This window comes from Lampetra planeri, chromosome 24 (genome assembly GCF_965212315.1).
Source record: "Lampetra planeri chromosome 24, kcLamPlan1.2.h2, whole genome shotgun sequence".
Lineage (NCBI taxonomy): Eukaryota > Metazoa > Chordata > Hyperoartia > Petromyzontiformes > Petromyzontidae > Lampetra > Lampetra planeri.
In genome coordinates this window covers 11,189,058-11,210,495 of record NC_136130.1, presented here as the reverse complement: position 1 = coordinate 11,210,495, position 21,438 = coordinate 11,189,058, and the positions used below count along the sequence as shown (strand labels likewise).

Genomic DNA, 21,438 nt, shown 5'->3' with positions numbered 1-21,438 from the left:
GGAGATGAGAGGCTGTGTGTGTGTGGCCATGCCGAGCCAACCCGGTGTGGCTCTAGTTTTTTTTTCCACTGCAGCAGCTGAACCACAGCACTGACTATCACACGCAATGACCCTGGCCCTGCTTGGCCCCCGAACTACATTCGGTTTGTTTTGTGAGGCAACGTATCACGGTTTGGTTGTGAGGGCCCATGCCAGTGGAAAAGGGGGATATGAGGTGCCAAGGGGTGGTGCTCATGCAGAACACTGCACTTTATTAATAACACGTGTGTTCTAAAGACGCCTACATAACCACACAGTGTGATCCAGCTGCACGACTGGCAAGAAGAACATAATCGCGAGAAACAAAAGGTGTTCATAAAACAAAAACACTTAAGAACTGCATTGGTGCAAAAACACAGCTATAATTAGAGTGTGATGAATAATTCTAGATTTGAAGTTTTCGTGACTGCAAGGGTCCATACTCTTTGTTTTTTTTGGTAAAGTCAGTCATTTTGCTGTGACGGTGCCACCTGAAGACGGAAGCTTGTGTTGCCTCCGAAACGTCGTGATTTAATTAATTTTTATTTTCTTTTTTACCGACGTGACTTTACCGAGAAAAAAACAAGAGTGTGATGAATACTCCATGTAGCGGAGATACAGAACAGATTCGTCTGTTCTATAACGCCACGTGTTTTCATAACGCGAATTGGATATAACGCGATGAATGTATTAGGAAACACTTTGCATAACGCGGATGCGAATTGGATATAACGCCAATGAGTGAACATAACTACGTCAGGCGAGTAGGAATACAGCGGTCACAAGGCTGCCTCTGCGTAGCGTCATCGCGAGGCATTGGGATGCTGCTGGATGCTTCTAGACGCTATCTACAAGCCTCAGTCTTTGTGCAGCCTGCGTTATGCATCTCACGCGTTATCGCGGACTGTGCTTTCCCCTATATTATTTATTATAACGCGATTTTTCCGTAACGCGGTGTTCTTTAGAAACTCAACAACCGCATTAGGTGCCGTCCATAAATGACGTTACGCACCTAGGGGGGGGGGGGGTCAGACATTTGTTACGATGGGGGGGGTGAGACATGTGACGTCAACTCAAAATGCGCAACTTTAAATAAATATAGACAACACGTTCTACTGAATTAAATAGACGTTTTATTAAATGTTTTCTCCTACAACATCAGAGTGCAGCGCCACATTAAATACGCACTTCAATGACAATCGTTTAAAGCGATTTGAAGCATGTTTTATATTTTTTTTGGGGGGGGGCAGAGCTTTGTGACGTCATATTTGAGGGGGGGGGTCTGACTTTTTGTGACGCCGTGTGACGAAGGGAGGGGGGCCAAATATCGTCCAAAATTGCGTGACGTCATTTATGGACGGTCCCGTATAGGAGAATACACTGTATATAGATTGACAGTCTGGGAAGCGAGGAACAGTGGGACTGCGGTTTCGTGCACACTATCAAATCGATTTGAGGCCACTGCTAACATCATTGGTGAATGAAATGTGAACCAGTCCTGGCCCCCATTCACCAACCCGCACTGATCAGAATGGTGAAGTATGGTCAAAGAGGCCCCGTGACTAGTGTCGTGGAGAGGAGGCCATCTGGCAGTGAATTGACAAAGGGCTGTATTTTAATATTGTTATATTTGACATTTTCCCTTCAGAGTGGAGAGGGCAGCAATATTGTTGTATAGTTGGAATTTGCAAGTTATTTGAACCTTCCCTCATTGTCCTGTCTTACATCCTGCCCGGGAACAGTCTCATCTTGGAATGGTTCTAATTTCCTCTAGGTAAATGTTATACAATAGAAGTATCATTCACTGACGTCTTCGGTTTGAGAGTGCACGACCTTCTAAACTCTGGCATCAATCACGCTGAAGTGTGTGTGACACCTTGGACTTGTCATTTATTCCGGGCTCCCGTTCTCTTGACACAGGTATCACCTGTACAGGACCTCATTTCTCTATCAGTGGCAGGCCCAACTTAACGAATGCAAAGCTCTCCTCTACGGCCTCCCCAAATCCCTCATCTCCAGAGGGATTTTACACTGCCAAACTTCTCAACCGCACCCCTAAACGAGGCCACCTCAACCCAATACTCCGATCTTTGCCACGGCTCCCGATTAAACCCTGGAGCAATGTCAAGAGCGCATCTTTAAGATCATCCACGAAATTGCCCCTGCCTACCTCTCCCCTCTCACCTCAATCTGCTCGCACTCTCTGTCCCAGTCAACCTTCACTCAGTGGGAGATGGCTCTCTTTTTTTTTTCTGCTGCCCCAAGAGCCTGGAATTTCCTTTCCACAGCCATCCATTATGTAGACTCCCTGGCCCTGTTCAAACCGAGACTCAAGATAATTGTCATCCTCTGCCTATGCCTCTGCCTATCGAATAAACATACCACACTGAATATTGACTTAAAGCTTTCGTGACTGCAGGAATTCATATTCTTTGGGTCTTTCGGTAAAGCCACGTGACTTTACCGAAAGACTCAAAGGATATGCAAACCACACTGCTTTAGTAAAGTGTCAAAGAGATATCCTCAGGTTTAGACGTTACATCAAACTTGATGATTCAAACTAGTTTATTATTTTTATTTTACAAGGTAAGGCCCACTGAGCTTTATAGCTATTTGTCAGAAGCGACCTGGCCACAAACGAAAGCTGAAGGAAGTGGATCATCACCATGTGGAAATTCGTAGCAGCCTAATTCTCTAAACGCACGTTTACTTAATGTGGAGGGGAAAACCGGAGGACCCGGAGAAAAATCCACGCGATCACGGGGAAACAACACGCAAACTCCAAATATTCCGGCGTCAGGATCGGGATCGAACCCACGACCTCTTGAATAGCGGGTGAGGGAGTTAACATTTTGCCACGGTAGCGTCCCTTTATTAACTAACGGCAGGCTCGTGTGGTGGGGTAAAGAGTCGGCGTTCCCATCTCTTCCAAGACTTCTGGCTCGTGTGCAGTAGGAGGCCAAGTACCCTCTAGAGGGGCTGCCTCGGACTCCCTCAATTAGTTGGAGGCCTCTTCTGGCAGCAGTGGCATCAGCAAGGAAATTTAGCATGGCTGCATCTGCCCAGGAATAGACATCACGGATTATTTTGCGAGGGATTAAAGAGTAAAGACATTTATCTTGCTAACCAGTGCACCGTTTGTACAGTGCAACCTGTGATTGTGGTGAGCAAAGTTCATTTTATGGGATGTTTAGGATGTTTTAATTTAAGTCTATCACTTGTTTAAATTATGATTAGATACGTGTGCTGCAAATATCTTTGGTTGGTCAGCCCCGGTTTTAAGGTCAGTAGAGGCTTCCCGCGATCCTATTAAATGTGCGCGTGTACACACAACCCCATCATATACCGGATACCTATACAGCGCACAACACATGCAAGGACACAATTCTAGCCACAGCCTTCGAGACTGTTGGGACAAGTTGTGTTTGCGAGCACCTATGATCACTGCTCACAATGGGTAAAACATTGGGACAAAATCGTGAGCGCTCACACAGAATAACAACGACACAAACACCATCTTGACACTGTCGTTGTGAAGCAACTGCGTTGTGTCAGATGTGGTTGGGACGTTCCCCCCTTACCGAGGGACGAATTGGACATTCACACAACTTGTTGATGGGAAACCACCCATTAAACAGCATGGCTGGAGAACTCCCGTCCACCGCACGAGGCCCACGTAGTGACACAGAAGTGGCCGAGTGCAATGACAAAACGCGACATTGCCGAGTTCAAAGTGCCATCGCCTCTCTGTGCGCCTCGATTAGTTTGGCTAACATGCTTCCAGGGATGGATACATGCCATTTGGGGGGCTGTTTCCAGTCTACCGGTAACCCTATCCCCTGTGTTATGAAATTAACCAAAAAAATTATATCCAGGGTGGTTATGGAAGTGCCCATACCGCTTGGCATGAATTCTGGAATTAACCCACAGGTAAAGAAAAGGGGGAATATCGGATATTTTCGTCTACTTTGTTTACGAATTAAAAGCCAATGTTTCACTCTGAGGACCTGTCGGAAACGTTAGCCTGTGAATGTTTATGTTTTAGGGCGGTGGTTTACGTGTTCGTAACATAAGGATGTGGTATTGAATTTCTTCTGCTATTTTTAGCAAAACAATTGTAGCGGTGTAAGTTTGTTATCTTAGTTGGTCAGTGCTGCTAATTGTTATTTTATTTGGCTCGTGCTGCTAATTTGTGTTACTTTGTGTTTGTTTAATGTGCCTGACTACTGATGAGATCCCAGAAGGTCGAAACCCCTTCCCGGGGTTTGCATGCGTAACAAATTCTGGTGGACAATGCTCTGGACAGCCACTAGATAAGGCTGATGAACTACAACTTAATAATAATTATACCACATGTTTGTATGTAGAGAGACAGAATGTAAGTAGTTCTGCTTAACTTTGATTTTGCTATCCAGGGTGCATTACAATCTGGAGAATAGGGAAACAGTGCAAATAATCACCGTAAACGAATTTTTAATGACTCTGTAACTATATATTGTTTTTACTCTGAATGATTGTTACAATTTGTCTGAGCCAACTTTAATGGCAGGATATATACACATGATTAGCATCGTTTTGTTTTTGCTAGTTTATCCTGTAATGTAGTTATTTTTTTCTGTGATTGCTATTTGGCTGTTTTTTCATCTCTTCTCAAATGTCTAATTGCTTGATTGTTGTGATTTCGTTGTATGTTATTACTGTTGTCATTTTGGTCCTGTTCAGGTCAAATTCAGAACCCAGAGCTCAAGAGAACTAAAAATGTATCACCTGGTTTAACAAAATACATTTCAAACGTATCAATGAATCCATTTGACCTTTGTGCACAATGCAAACAAAAACATCAGCGGCTCCTGATGAAGGGCATTTTAGTCACCGCAAGTATTGTGGTTAATGCAGACGTGATTCCTTACAAAGGGTTTCTGTTTGGTGTTTTAACATTTTAACACCTTTTTTATTGCCACAAAGGGTAAAACTGATTCTTACAAACCACCACCCCCACCCCACCCCACCCCCACCATCATCACCCCCGTGCTGATGTCAAAACCAACAATAAGTTAAAATGCGTGGCAGTCCTCGCATTGAAGTCGTCTTGGTAGAGAACACCGCTCTCGTATATATAGAGAGATACAGAGTGGGGAAGTTGTCTTTCTAGACCGTGAGTCGTTCCCAAGATTCCTGCGGGAGGTGGAGACGATTGTCAACCAACCCACCCGCTGCGTTGATTGTCGTCGATTGCTGCTTGGCGGTGGAGGGAGGAAGAGAGAGAGAGGAGGAGGGGGGAGCAAGAGGGAGGAGGAGGCGGAGCAAGGGGGAGGAGGAAGAGGGAGCACGGGGCGGCTTTGTTGTTGTCGCTGCTGCTGCTGCTGCGACCTATAAATAATGGCACGGCCAGGGCCCCCGCTGACAGACGCCGTCGCGTCCGCTGCCAGCCCCGCGGGGAGTCCGCATCAGCCATGAGCGTGGCCAGCAGCAAGGAGCTGGAGGCGAAGAGCGTGAAGGAGGAGGGCGAGTGGAGAGGCGGCGGTGGTGGTGGTGGCGGTGTGGAGAGGCGGCAGAGAGAGAAGTCGAGGCGACGGTTCGCCGCCATCGCGGCCCTCTGCGCACTCCTCCTGCTCATCGGGACCGCGCTCGTTCTCGTGCTGCTGCTGCTGCCTGGTGCGAGATGATGGGGGGGGGGGATGATGGTGGGGGGGGATGGTGATGGGAGATGATGGGGGTGGTGATGATGGTGATGGGAGATGATGGTGATGGGAGATGATGGGGGTGGGAGATGATGGGGGTGGTGATGATGGTGATGGGAGATGATGATGGTGATGATGGTGGTGGGAGATGATGGGGGTGATGATGGGGGTGATGGGGGTGGTGATGATGGTGATGGGAGATGATGGTGATGGGAGATGATGGTGATGGGAGATGATGGGGGTGGTGATGATGGTGATGGGAGATGATGATGGTGATGATGGTGGTGGGAGATGATGGGGGTGATGATGGGGGTGATGGGAGTGATGATGATGGTGATGATGGTGGTGGGAGATGATGGGGGTGATGATGGTGATGATGGTGGTGGGAGATGATGGGAGATGATGAGGGTGATGATGGGGGTGGTGGTGAGGGAAGTGTTGTGCGTTTTATTTTACACCTCTGTGTGTTTTTGGGTAAGGGCCCGACACCATTGGCGTTGTGATGGTGCGTGACCGAGTTTCTCAAACTGTGTCTCTGAACCGGTCCTGGGCCCTCCCCTAGGTCGACTCGGCCTCAAATGAGTACCTGGTGGCGATGTGTAAATGTGTCAGCATCGCCACTTGGGGAGACAAAGGCGGCCGGGCGTGGTGTTGGCCACCCACCCCCTCGTGTGTTAACAACACTCGCCCCTACAGTGTGGTAAAGACTACACATCTTTGTATGAGTGGTGATGTGTGTGTGTCTAACCTCGTGTACAAAGTAACGAGGTCTTTCATGCTTTAGATTAAAGATTGGGCAATGTGTCTTTTTATTATTACACGCTTTCTATTAACTCACTCTGTTGTTGTATCCTCAAATCTTGTAACTCCACCCCACCCTCCCCTCCCCACCTAGCCCCTCCCTGCACGACGGACGGACACAATAATCCCCTGTGGGCTGGTGGGACCAGTGGGTTCCTTCCAGTATTAACTCACTCTGTCCGTTGTTTTATCCTCAAAGCTTGTAACTCAATTTTAACCCACTTCCCAATGTGGTATCGACTGCAAACTTGGCTTACTTATGTCATACCGATGACAATACTATATTCTATCATTAAAAATGAAAACATATATTTTTACATAATTTTTTTATATGTTATGTTTCGCCTTGGCTCTAATTGTCCACGCTCAACTCACGTTGGCTGTAAATCACCATGGCAAGCATCGGGGCCACTTCCTGGAGTCATGAAGTTCTCCCATTACTAGTAGGGTACATTTCATTACGGCGTGTTTAAAAAAAGTATTTTTAAATATTACTTATTTTCTGCCTGAACTGGGCGATGTATAAATAACTAGATGTGGTGGTTGTGATGTCTTGGACAAGAGAGATGAGGGGGCTTGTGTGTCTGTGATTCTCTGCCATGGATTCCACATCGTGATATGGACGTGTTTGCTAAACACTGCCACTAGCAGTGTTTAGTTCATCGCATCACGACCTGGGAACGATTCCCTCACCACGACCGACACGAGTGGCGAGCGATATCAGGGCCAGGTCATGAGCCCTCCCCTATGTCGAATCGGCCTTAAATGAGTCGACGGTGATGGGTGTAAAAAGCAAATCGTCAACAACTTGGAAGACAAAGGCGGGTCGGGCATGGTAATGGCCACATCACCCTCAGTCACCCTTGCTAGTACTTGCCCCCAACATGCTCTGACCAGTGCCGGATTAGGCTAGTGCGGGACTTGTACCATATATGGTTATAAAGGGGCCCTAAATGTACAAAAAAAACTAATATTAAAACACATTTTTTACTTGCACAGTAAAGTAATTGTATTTTTTAATTTGCTATACAGCCAGATAATACGACAAATCGCTAACCTTAATCACCCAGTCGTTCATAAGAGTTGAAGGCGGTATAGTACTATAGTAATAGAGCAAGTGCAGAATCACTGAACCGGAATTGATAGCTTGAAAGCATTGAGCGCGGGGCCCTTGATAGTGAGGGGCCCGTAGCATATGTAGCTACTTTTGCTACTGCTGCTAGGTCTGTCCCGTGGCCTCCTGCCAGCGGACGTTCAACACTTTCACGTGGCCTTAACGTGCACATAGCCTGGCACAAGTGCTGTGGTGACGTCACCGCCACCTATTGGCGAATGGCGGTCGTTGTTGGCTCCCAATTGGCCCTCACGTGTTTTAGAACGGAGAAGACGGGCAGTGTGTGTTTGGTCTATGCTCATTACCCAGAGCCCCTAATCCAGAAGTGGATTAACAAAACCAAAGAATCGATTGTAATGTGCGCGTGTGTGTTTTAACGTGAGTTATAAAGCAGTGCCATCTAAAACTTTTCACTTGAAAGATAGGGCTGTGAGATTATGTATTAGTCTGGTCTTGGTTATATAGCATGGACGGATGTGGTGTTGTAGACAAAGATATAGGCAATCTGTGCCTATGATTTGGTGATAAAGTGCTGGACTATGATGTTTTAGAAGTTATATGACGATACTACGATATCGTACAATATAGGATCGATGATAATCGCATCCATTTTTCTAAATATTGGTATGTGGAGGTCATCGTCGCCTGTGATATTTGTCTTAAATATGTTATTCCCTTACAAAATGTTTATCAAGTGAACAATTTAATTAGTAAATAAATAGCTATTATCCACTAAATTAATGCTTTGGAAAATGTTTTCCGGAGTAATTGATGGCATGGCGATAATATCACGACCCTAATTTTCGTAGTTACATTTTTTTATGTAACTAACAGCATGTGTGTTAGTGGATTGTAATTCGAAAAATCTCATGTTGGGTGAATTGCAGTTAAAATTACTTTGGAGTTATTTTGTTAATTAATGCTGGAAGTTCAGCAAAGCGCAAATAAAATAAAACGAAAAGGTGAAATACATTTACAACGATATTTTGAAAATCGACATAGTTTCATTTTCTGAAAAATTAACTTGGTGACACCCCAAGTATTAAATACGAGAGATAGGGTGGCAGTGTGTTTGCGCCTGTTTCTGTCTGACAGGTATCTGACAGAGGTTATGAAGTGATGTTTTAAACTAGAGATGAAACGGTTTGTGTGTCTGAGCTGGGTTATTTATAAAACTCTGGAGTCTCGTTTTTTTTATGCGAGAGAAATGGGGTTGTGTGTGTATCTTTTCCGAGATATAAAGCATTGAGGTGTGTTGTTTTACCCTAGACAGATATTAATGTTTGCGTGTGTAGTGGCCTTGCTTGAAGCGTACATGTTTTGTTATGTACCAAAAGTTGTATTCCTGTATGTACCACTTTGAATGTGTTCTATTGCAGTTTCACAACACTCTTTAACTATTCGTGAAATACTGAAAAAACCTACCTCCATGTGTGGATCATGTAATCATTGTATTATAGCACTATATATAGAATACAGAGTGATCCATTGATATATTTCTCTCAAATAATTTGCAGAAATAGTATAAAAAACGTTATTAATTCAAAGCGTCAACAGGTCTCCTCTCAATGGGACATCTTAAACTTTTAACACTCTTCATTCAGTACATAATTGATCATGCTTGACGATCCACAATTGAATCCTGAGCCTATTTTTTTTTAGCTCTTTCCGAAGAAAATTAAAATCAGGAACACATTTTGGTGACAAACTAAGCCCATGCGATCTTCAAATACTCAAAAAGCCACATTCATGGAATAAATTTGCGGCGGTGCCTACGTGACTCTAATGGCTGGCATTGTTTGTGACGAGAAAGGCAAACTTAATATGGTGCGGGTTTTTGCGTGCAGTCATTGGTGACCAGCTGCACATGTTAACTTGGCACACTTGAGAACCAAGTTTAATCGCCCAGATTCGTATCTGTTGTCTCAGAGGTGTTGGCTGCATGCTTTGACGTAGTTCGTATCCAATATGACCACCAGGCTACCCTTATCTCTTGTTTCATTTATCTCAGTTGGCTGGCAGGGTGATGCTTTGCTTCGAGACCTTAACTGACATCTATTGAGTTCAAATCTGAGTCCAGGGTCATTTCAGTCTGTTGTTCCTACAGGATTTGATACAAAGATTGGATAAGATGAGAAGTCAGCATTGATTACCCTATGGATGGACCGGTCCCTGCAATGCAAATGTGGAATTTATACGATTTGTTAAGGTCTGCCAAAGAAAATTAACATTGTCCCATGTTTGCATTGGCAGGAAGATTCTGTTTTTTTAAACACAATTTCGAATTCCTGTATTATTTAAATATTTGTAAACTAAACAAGAATGCAATTTTCCTGCTTCTGGTCCCAAGAGGCCAAAGTGGCATGCTCACAGAAACAAGTTTAAAGTACATTTTCTGTAAACAGGTGAGAGCTGGCTGACCAAACTGGCTAAAGAAAAACGAGAAAACATCTTATGCCAATGAAACAAATATAATTCAGAACAAAATCCACTGTGACAGGCCCTAACACCTGCACGGTTGGTGTTGCCTTAGTAGAGCAAAAGCATCCAGATTCTATGGAAAAGCAAACACTCTGAATACAGTATTATTTTTTGGAAATCTCAATTATTCAAATTGTAAGAAAAAAGTCAGTGGGTTTGGTCCACACACTTTGCTAGAATAGACGATGGCCCATCGTCAAGAATAATAACGGAGTGGCAGCGAAGGAATGGAATGCATGCGAGAGGACGTCCACTGAGCAATGAAATCAGTCCTTCTGCAGGTTCTGGATTGATTGTTACAACGCAGGATTGTGAAAGGTGGCAGTGACTTAGGGAGCTCTTCATCCAGCAGTGGATTGACCATAGCTGATGTTGATTATACAAAAAACTATAAAATCTTGGATCGAATGTTTGCTCCAAATTATAGCAATGTATTGAATCCAGGAGTGGAGAGTATTTATGTCAAACGGACATACTAAAACGAATGACTTCTCTTCCAGATAAACCACGGTTCGATTCAGGCGGAGACATGCTGGACTACTTGGTCGAGCAGGGTGTTCTGCAGACACGCGATGGCCTCTATGTGGGATGGGCACATGCTGCCAACAACAAAGAGGAAATGAACGCTGCGCTCGGCAACAGTGAGGATTCTTCACTTTCACCTTTGTTTACACGCTTTTTATTAACTCACTCTGTTGTTGTATCCTCAAATCTTGTAACATATGTTTTACCCACTTCCCAATGTGGTATCGACTGCAAACTTGGTATACTTATGTTATACTGATGACAATACTATATTCTATCATAATTATTTTTTTTTAAACATTCTTCTTTTATGTTATGTTTCGGCTCAACTGATGTTGGCTATAAATCACCACGGTCCCTTACATTATGGCAAGCTTCGAGGCCACTTCCTGGAGTCGTGGAGTTCTTCCATTACTAGTACGGTATATTTCATTAAAGCGTGTTTAAATTTTTTGTTGTTTAAAATATTACTTATTTTTCCTTCAAACTGCACAACCGAGCCGTGGCGGGCCAGCCTGGCACGGCTAATGAGGCACCGGATTTGAATCCCTGTAAACACGAGATGTTGTAGTCGTCGCACGCTCAGGTGTACCGACCGCCGCACGGTATGACGACAATGACACAGCGTATGACAAAAATGATTAACCCCGTCCTGGCCCTGTTTGGCCCAGAGCCAGATGATGATGATTTGCAATTTCTTGGCTTGGCAAATAAGCAGTGGAAAAGCACCCGTGCTGTGAGGGTCACAAGCTGGCGTGGCTCCGATGTGCTGGTGGGCGAGGGGCACTGGCTTGCCTCGCCAGCTACTCTTGGCCTTGACGTAAAGGCCCCGGGCCTGGACCTCAGCCTCGGTCTCCCTCCTGGGTCACGGTGGTGACGTTGGACCGGTTTACCAGCAGATAAAAACTGACCGCATGTGCATCAGTGGATAGAGTTTGCTTACTATTGGCAAACTTTGCACCGTTTTCGACACGTGGATTTGGGTCGGTTTGGTTGCCAGGTGAAACATTACAGTTATATGTCCCACAGTATAGTGAGAAATCAAAGGGCTTGTTTTGGTGAAACAACTGGTATCTGCAATATCCTAGTCGGTAAAGTTCAAACTCTTAGGGGATAAAGAAACATTGATAAGATAAAGAATATGATAAGGCAAAGTTCAGATCTAATCATTATTTTACCACTTGGGGTGTGTACTCGCATATCCATCGAGCTTCTCGTATCCACACATCGTACACAGGCGTCCTGTTTTTGGACACTGACCAGTAGTGTGTTCGCTGTAGATTTGGTTAGTCCACGATGCTATGAAAGCCCCCCGCCAGGTGTTTTTTTGATGTTGGTGCATTATTTGTGGCCTAAGTTGTGAGTTGCAGAGGGCAGTGCAGCAGAATCCGTTTTAGTGCTCTGTGCGTGCTATGCTCACCCGTCTAACTGGTTGTTTTCCCCAACCCACACTGGTCAGCGTGGGTAAGTGTGGTCCGTTAAACCCCACGACCCGCACCACGTGGAGAGGCCCTCATCCAGCAGTGGATTGTCAAAAGGGCTGCACACGTGTGTTGTAAAATTGTGCCCTGGCATTTATATGTGACCACCTACTGCTGAACAAAACTCCAGCTCAGCATTGCCGTCTTTATTGCCTCTCACTGATAATAAGAGCAGTAGCTTTGACTGCATCTCTGTGCAGGGTTTTCCCTGGCACAGTATTATCTCAAGCGACATTTCTCTTTGAGTTGAACAGGCCCATTCAGTATCCAACTATCTCCAAGATAACGCTGCCCTTGTGTAATGGTTAACGCAGTGGAGCCGAGCGGTTGCCGGCACGAATTCGATTCCCAGGCAGGGCCAACATTGCTGGTGAATAATCGGAACCGGTTCTAGCTCCCACTGCCTTCACCAACCCTCGCTTACCAACGTGATGAAGTATAGCTCAACACCCCCAGTAATGGACACGGGGGGGGGGTGTAGAGGCCTTCATCCAGGTGTGGATTGATAAATGCCTGTGAATTATTTTACAATATGCATGGAAAGTTTTTTTGTTGTGCAGTAGCACACTACGTATTTTACTCGATTTGGATGACACGCCAATCATCACCCCTACTGCCAGCCTAATGTCCGTTTGCATGCCAGATTCTGGAGTTACCTTGTACCCACAGGGACAGTTGCCACTGGGGGTGCCCTTTTAAATTCTTTGACATGAGATGTGATGCAAGTTGCACGTCGTGTGTAGAGTGTCCTGAGATACCGCCGGTGTAAAGGGCGCTCAAACAAAAACAAATAATTCCTTCAATTAACTTCCTTGCCCTGGCCGTGTCGCTGTTTTGCACCACATCCGCGCGTGCGCCCCTAGGAGAGGTGATGGTGCTGGAGGCAGACGTGAACATTGAAGGATTGGGCACGGCCAGTGAGACCGGGCGACCCATCATGGCGCATCCACCCGACGTCACGAGCGACAACAGCCTCTCCGACTGGCTCTCCGCCGTGCTGAAGAGCAATAAGGGTAGGAGCCGCTCGTGTGGTATTTGGGGCGCTGGCATGGCCCGGCGGTAGCGCATCCGTGGTTCGAATCCAGCTGGCCGCCCTGGTTATCGCTGCGAGTGTATTAGCCTTAGAAGTGCGTGCCCTCCGTTTCGCAGTGGATATTAAAGATCCCCGAAACGAATCGGCCATCTTGTGCCAGCGTCACGATCCAATTTTGCCAAATTTGAAAAATAATCCCCACGTTACTGAGTTGAGATTACACATAGTAACATCGCCTACTGCAGACTGTCTGTTAAACGTTGCACCTTTATTTAAGATAGCTTTGCGCTGAGGATGGCGTGAATGCCATATGTACTAGATTATTATTGGAGACTCCTTTAATGATGCGCAGTCAATACAATACAATGTAAAGGCATCTATCGTTATGGTGCGACTACATCTTAAGACGCTGTACAGAAAAAGTAGGCATATTTATTTCTAGAGGCAGTCAGGCAGATGTAAAAAGCAAGGTCTGGAGCCTGAACTTGAACGGGCAGGAAGTCGACAGCACAGATGGCAGGGAGGAGCTTTCCAGAATGTTTTATATATTTGTCAATAAAAGTGTCCTTTTAAATTTCGTGGTAGCAAAGCGACATGCTAATTTATATTGGTGCCTCCATTATTGTAGGTCTTCAGTACAATATAGATGTGTCCCCCTATTATCAGCGGGGGTTCTTTCACCCTACTTGCCATACTTCACCACACAAGTAATTTCGTGTTGGTGGAAGTGGGAAACATAGGAATGGGAGAGTGTCTGTAAGCATCCTTGGTCTTCGGGAGGACAAGATCTTAACATCACAACATTAGCATGAGACCATCATTCGTTAAGAGTGCCTCTGTGTTTAATTCCATAACGTTTCTCTCAATGGACCATCACAAGGCTTTAAGTGTCATGTGCAAGTGAAGGTGTTTTCTACAACTCCAGGCAATGTTTAACCATATCCGACGTGTATGTCTTATGGTTGTTCAGGAATTAAACTGGACTTTAAGAGCCTCAAGGCGTTGGGGCCTTCGTTGGACATCCTGCTCGAGCGGGTAGCTCGGGCGCCCCTTGACCGCCCGATCTGGCTCAACGCAGATATCATCCGGGGGCCCAACGTCCCGGCATTCGTCGATCCCATCGACGCCACGGGGTGAGTAGCAGTGCCACGGCCACGCAGAGCTCCAATCGCCCGTTTCGCCAGTTACGATGCCCGTAGGGTTGCCACCAAATATGCACTCGATTGATGATCCAGCACTCACTGATTCACTCAAGTCAATCGCTCACCGGTGGCCAGTCTCCTCCTTATCACTCTCCTGTTGCTACTACCCTGGTTAACGGTCGCCGTGAACTTCACTCGTTAATTTCTCCACCCGTTCCACGAGGCTGACTGTTTTGTCTCATCCACATGGTGATCACTCGCCACACTGCAGCTCACAACAACCTTTAGTTCTGCTTCTTCCCTCGCACTGCTGCATTTCGGAATTCCCTCCTCCCATGGTCTCTTCTAATAATAATAACCTTTTTCGATTTAAAGCTTTCGTGACTGCAGGGATTCATCTTCTTGGTTCTTTCGGTAAAGTCACGTAGAAGGGAAATAATAAAAGAATAAAACGAAAACATAATAAAATAAAAATTATCACGACGTTTCGGCCACAACACAAGCAGCCGTCCTCAGGTGGAGAAACAGAGCTGTCGGAAAGACAGCGTCCGAAATAATAACCTTGCTCAATTACACAAGCTTACGTGTTAAACTAACCTTGGCCAATTACACCGCATCTATTACAACTTTGATAGGGCTTCTGGTTACTGTCCCCAACTTGTTTTGCGCCTTTCGGCCTGTGCTCACAAACTGTGTGTCTCACAACTTTGTAATTGAATTAATAACGTTCTGTTTATGTTTGGTCATTCGGTTAAGTCACGTAGATAGTTTCAACGAAAATAACAAAAAACTACGACTTTTCGATCGCAACACAAGCGGTCGTTATCAGGAGGAAAAAGATGACAATCGCTTGTGTTGTGATCGAAACGTCATAGTTTTTTGTTATTTTCCCTTTAGCTTCGCAACATAAAACCTCCGCTATTGGTAGCATGCCAATCGGTGTCGTAAACCTCCTGAGCCTCGGCCTCCTCATTCGTTCTCGGCCGTGAGATGTGGATGGGCTTCACATTGCTCACGTTGGGAACCACTGCGAAAAATCTAAAGGGAGGCATGAAACACATCTTCTGCACATGAGCTAAAGCCATTGCCCAACGCCATGCGAAAAAGAGTCGGCCCCGTGTGCCCCCGTCACGATCCAAGTTTGCCGTTTTTAAAGAGTGCTTGCAAATTGCTTAATTGGGTAAAACTATTAAAGCACCATTGCCCCCTACTGGCAGAAAACACTCATCTGTGAAACATAGCACCTCCGATTAGCATGATTGTCCGAAAGAAGTTCAACACACGTATACAGCGCATTTTCATTTAAAGAATGACACCGAGACCAAACGTAGTCTGGTATTATTACCATGAAGATGAGCTGGTAATTTCAGAACACTTGCACCTCAGGGTACAGCTGGGGCTAGAGCTTCAGAAGCACTGGGCTGTTAGACCACTCCGCCATTTTTATGACCATGGCCCAAACACAAGTCTGACTCCTTGGCACAGGTCTGACCCCATGTTGCTCTCACTCTTTTGGTATCGCGCTCCCGCAGGTTTCTGTCGCTGATCACGGAACGCTTCCCCAACGTGACGCTGTCGCCCGGCTGGCTGGTGGCGTTTGTTCCGGCGCTGGGCCTGAATGCGACGTACACGGCGGCGATGGTGCGCGACATGCACGGGCTGGTGGCGGCGCTGCCCCAGCGCGTCACGTTCCCCGTGCGGGCACCGCTGCTGCGTCGCGCCTGGACGCACTTCCGCTGGCTGCTCGACCAGAGCGACAGGTCAAAAGTCTAAAAGTTATTTCCTGCTTACTGCCCTCAATGCCAAATTCGCAAGCTGTTTGTGTTTATTGAACAACGGTCGCTCGGATTACCACAGTTGCATGATTTTTAAATAAAGGGATTTGAGTTGGTGGTCTCATACCAGTCACCAATGAATGACGGCATAGAAATCCATGTCATTAAAATTTATTTTGTGCAGTTAATTTGGCTAAATTTTAGCTCCGATAATGAACATATCACGTTGACTGCCATGTGACGAACATTGCTCTCGTGGGCAGAGCAGATGGGAAGTGCTGCCCCTTCTACTACGTGGACCAAAGTGAACTCGAAGGTAGCTGCGGTATCCGATTCCGTCTCAAACGTTGATGATTGTGTTGTGGGTGGGGTGCGTCCAGGTTCTCGCTCACGCTGTGGCAGGGCAAGTCGGATGTCATTGCGCTGGAAGACATGTTGTTTGTTCGTGACGGCACTGACCCCACTGAGGTCTACTATGACATCTACGATCCGCTGCTCTCCGAACTGCGCGACGCTGACAGTGAGTAAAGTAACATTCGCAGAGGCTGTCGGCGAATTAACAGAAAGTCCCACCCAAAGAACAACGCTTTGTCCTTTTTATAGAGGCTGTCTATTGCGGGTTTTAAGCATATGTCATATAGTTGTTAAATAGCTTTTGTGTGTTATTGATAATCGCGTGAAAATAACGCAATAGACATTGATTATCGATTTGTGGCACGTATTGAAATGTGTTTGTGTAAAGAAGGCTGCTAAATTGGGTGCAGGAAAATTTTAGAGTAGAAAAAAGGTCATGAACAACAAGCAGCAGTTTGAGTTATCTGTCAGAGGGACACAAATGGAGAACACAGCAGGCGTGTGTACCTAGGATGGCGAGTGAAGGCGTGGTTGTCCTCCTCCATGTGCTGTTATTCCTTCTCCTTTGTTCAGAGAACGCTGAACGGCCCAAGCTGTTCCACACGGCGGTGAGTCTACTGCGCTATTTTGGCACGCGCGATGGGCTGGATGTCCTGTGGCACCAGGAGCCCAGCTCTCTGGGTGAGTGGCACTCAGGGTTGGGTTGACTTACCACGTGCTTTTACTCACTGGTGCCATCTGTAGAATTTTTCTCCAGGTTACGGGTCAAGGTTCTTTTGGACCAAATAGGAGCACATGGGCTAGCACAATGTTCAGTTTGTTGTCCTTCCCCCGCACCTCCGATTAGCACGGTTGGCTACGTATGTATGTTGAACTTCTTTTGCACCGTACGTAAGACGTTCAACATACATACACATCAATGCGTATCGCACGGTCACGCACAGCTTGGTTTCTACCCACAGTCGTACTAAAGAGCCCCTTACTACCATGGGCAGAACAAGAGAAAGAAACAGCCTTTAACGCTTTGAGCATGACGTTTGAGAAGCCTGGTGTGGTGACACGGTTGTTCTGACTTCCTGGTATTTTAATTCTGATCATGTCCTGGTGAGATTTGACGAAGTTTCAACTGGAATTGTCGCATCTGCTATATTTGTTTGTTAGAATTGTTCTGCAACTCCCCGGTGAGATGAATCGGCGACAATAATTGTTGCATTAAACGCTCGTACACGTGTTTAGCTGCACGAGGTGGTGGAAGCTCGTTACGGCACGAATTTGGCTAGATCATTACTTGGCCGAGGCCAAAAATCTATGAATAAAATGAGGGTCACCGGTTGAACAATTTGACTTGTGTCACGGTTCTTTTCTGAGCGGGCTCTGCCCTCTGTGGTGCTGGCGATGCGTGTCCCGTCGTGTGTCCCCACCCACACAGGTCGTGGCACGGGTGGCATGCTGGTGCTGAACGTGCTGCTCGGCCCTGGCGATGCCGGTGGCGACCGTGCCACGGCCGTGCCCCGGGCTGTGTTTGGCAGCGCCAACAGCAACGCGGATTCGGCAGCAGCTCCGATAACCCTGAGCGGCTACCTGGACTACATTGACACTTTGGTATGAGTCTCAAGGATCGTTTTTCTAGAGGTGCCTGCCACAGAGTGTTTGGCAAGTGATTTGTAATTTATTCTTTAGGTTGGGCTACGTCACGATCTGGCGAAATGTATGTCCTTAAGAACCCTGCACAACTCGACACAGCCAAACGAATTGATTGTCACGTGTACAAGCATTTCACGCCCCATTTGCTATCGTTTCAGCTCCGGAATAAGCTGAAGAACATCTCTCACAACCAAATTTGGAACCGATTTCCATTCCGAACTAACTTCAGTTCCTGTAACCGCACCGGAGAGCTGTAACCCGCACCACCTCGAAAGTCCCCGCAGTCGTACCGAAGAATCCATGCTCTTGCCCACGACTTGACGATTTTGTACGTTGTCTCTTGTTTTGTCCTCCGACCTACAAAATCCTCGTCACGCAGGCTGCCGGCTCTCAAAAAACTGCCCTCTTCCTGCGGATCCTGAGCCGCGACGCCCTGCGTCCCACGCTTCAGGTGCTGCGCGACCGCGCTCGCCCGCTCGCCCGCCCCGTCTGGCTCTCGGCTACCGTCGCTCCCGGCGGCGGCGGCGGTGCCGCGGGCGTTCTCGGCGCCACCGAGCTGCTGAGCGCCGTCGCGGATATTTTTCCCGACGTGACTCTCGCGCCGGCCTGGCCCGAGGCGGACGTGGCGGCGACTTCGGCGGTCGTCGGCGGTGGCGGACAGCGATACGGCGAGGCGTCGCTTGCGGCTATGCGGGACGCGTTTGCCGAGGTCACGCAGCCGGTGTCCTATCAGCTGGATGCGGCGGGGGGGGAGCTGGCCCGCGGCGGTTACCGCCTGGCGAGGTCGTTGCTGCTGGATGGCACGCCGACCCGCTCGGTCACGATCAGCGTGCCGAGCTACGAGGAAGCGTTCGAGGTCCTCACCAAGGTCCGCAATCATTTCCCGGCCAGCGCCGTGTTTTACAACGTGTCGCCGGACACGCACAACAAGTTTGCGATCAGTGTCTTCTCGTCGTAGGTTTAAAAGGCGGAGGGTTGTGCACAGGTCGGCTACTGTTTTGCACCAAACTTGCTATGCATTGCTGTAGATGCTGTAGAGCATTATGGGTAAGGGCACTTATGAGGAGATGTAAGTTCCGTGTTTCCACATGTTAAAATATTTTTGAGTGCCATTCGCTTGTCTTACACCGAGCATTACGCTGTCAAGAAAGGAACCGCCACTGATACCTAATTTATACCTGAGCATGGGGCTGCCAAAGACCTGCATTCATTGCAAGGACAAAATGTTTATTTTTTTATCGGATGTAACAAATCGATGGTCTTGTCTGTCACCAATGAATGGGCCAATGAATGCAGGCTAAATAAAAACCAACGTATCAATTCGGTTTTGCACTTGATTTGGCCAAATTTCAGGTCTGAGAATTAACAATAATAATAATACAGGTCTGACAGTTGGGCAACACAATCTCATAGCAGAGTTCGTGGGGAATGTGTGCCCCCTACTGTGTGAAGGGTAAACAATCCCCCTTCTCCAGAGAAGTCATGTGACAGATGTCTTCCATGGACCGTTGTGATACTGCTTCTTTATATAAAGAGTAGGAGGATGCTCGATCTGTGTCCAGCCTTTGAACTGCAGTATTCTCTGGATTATAGGGTGCACTTTTCCCCCTCTGTTTTACAACACAAGTTGGTTGATGCATCTTATAATCCAGTAGGTGTGTGCGTATGTGCGCGAGAGAACAGATTTGCATAACACTACTGATATCATCGGGTAAAAGTTTACTTTCCAGAGCCTCTTATAATCCAGATAATACGGTAGAAATTCCCAACGTGCCGTTTTGGTTGTCGGTGCTGCCACACAGCATCATGGGTCCCCTATCAACGGGTCTTCCCATGAGCATCTGCTCGACTATGCAAATATTATTGAAAGTAAAAAAGGAAAACTTTTAGTAAACTTGCAACAATTACAACTCTCTGTTGGTTTATAAAATGTAAAAATACCTGGTGGGCGATTTTGTAAAAAAAAACTATAGATTTGCTGGATAAAATGTTTATTTGGATGTACTTTTTGCACTTTTATATTGGCAAAAGTATTTCTAAACATTTTGTAAACGTTTAAAAGCTGTATCCGAATACAGTACACTGTTAATTTGGACGTTATTTCCTTTACTGATGTAGTTCATGTATTGCATACTGTATTGGTATTAACATGAATAAAATCTGCACGTGATATGTAACGGACAAACATGAGAAAGTCATATATAATGTTATAATACAACAGCACAGAGACAAACACACATGCATTCAAACCTGTGCAGCATATTGGACTTGTATATACCATTAAATTAATCGGAACATGCCGATATTGCCACATTGGCACAGCCAACGTAAGTGCATGGATGGCTGTGACCACTGTTGTTATAACAGCCTGATGTGCCTCACCCCGTTGGTGGGCAGCAGAGGGCAGTGTAGCTAAATCCATCATTGTACAAGGTTTTCATTGCTCTGCGGGGTTGGTTTGTACAATTCCGCGTATATGCCGCTAACATTTCTTCCCCCAAATCGCTTCGTGCGGTTTGAATTCACGAATATGCGGCTTCAGACGGTCGAATGTGGGACAGCATTGTGTGGTGTACTGTGGGCGCTCCTCGGCGGGCAGCTGTCTCGCGCAGTGCATTGTGGGTAGGTTGACTGCTCCGTGCTACTGCAATTTCGCTTTGCGTGCCCCCTGTTTTTGGAACCCATCTAGCGCATAAAGGCGAGACAAACCTGCATTGTACATCTGTAATAAACCTTGAGACGGCTTCCGGAATCAGTCCTTTTTATTTTCAACTTCCACAGTTACACTTTACACACACTCCCCGTTGCTGGCAGACAACGGAGAGAGGGCAGACTTCTCGCCAAGTCCCCACCGCGCACGTGGCACCCAGAGCCCCGTACGCGCGTGACTCTTCCTCTTGTCGTTCCCAAGTCTGCTCACGACTGTCCTCTCTCCCTCTCTCTTAATCCCTTCGTCACGTGGTACCCCCCAGCCAATCATCTATAGACAGCGTTGACCGTTCCCGATGATTCCCTGTCAATCCCGGGACCACGCCTCTGATCCGGCTCCCCATTAGCTGAGGCCCCGATTGGCTAGGCCAACCACCCCTGCTAACACGCCGCGATCACGCCGAGGCCATGCTCCCTGGCTCATCCCTTATTGGATACAAAGCAGGACCGGCAAGCCAATCCCCACGTGAACCCTCTGGCTGTTATTACACATCTATATTGCCAAAGCTATGCTACCATTACCCCCATAGACACAACACCGAGTGGCACGAAGAGGGTTATAACCATCACAATAAATAACCAATGTCTCTTTTTGTCCCTTCACAAATAAAAAAGTTTTTTTTACACATCCCATCAGTGATATGGGCTTTTGGGGAGCGCATAGAAATTCGGCAGCATCA

General features: G+C 46.6%; 1 protein-coding gene across 1 annotated transcript; it reads left to right on the top strand.

Annotated features, from left to right (window-relative positions):
• Nucleotides 1–5,332: 5,332 nt before the first annotated feature.
• On the top strand, nt 5,333–20,793 carry FAM151A (family with sequence similarity 151 member A). The gene is made up of 9 exons (XM_078605687.1): nt 5,333–5,673; nt 10,596–10,736; nt 12,965–13,114; nt 14,105–14,267; nt 15,809–16,036; nt 16,432–16,571; nt 16,979–17,086; nt 17,835–18,007; nt 18,429–20,793. The coding sequence occupies exons 1-9, from the start codon at nt 5,472–5,474 to the stop codon at nt 19,005–19,007; spliced, it is 1,884 nt and encodes a 627-aa protein (XP_078461813.1). The 5' UTR covers nt 5,333–5,471; the 3' UTR covers nt 19,008–20,793.
• The last annotated feature ends 645 nt before the right edge of the window (nt 20,794–21,438 follow it).

Excerpts from the sequence above, each read along its gene's own strand:
- FAM151A (XM_078605687.1), top strand. The coding sequence starts at position 5,472 with ATGAGCGTGGCCAGCAGCAAGGAGCTGGAGGCGAAGAGCGTGAAGGAG. Across the intron at positions 5,674-10,595 it reads CGTGCTGCTGCTGCTGCCTG|ATAAACCACGGTTCGATTCA; the intron begins GTGCGAGATGAT and ends CTTCTCTTCCAG. Across the intron at positions 16,037-16,431 it reads CTGCTCGACCAGAGCGACAG|GTTCTCGCTCACGCTGTGGC; the intron begins GTCAAAAGTCTA and ends GGGTGCGTCCAG.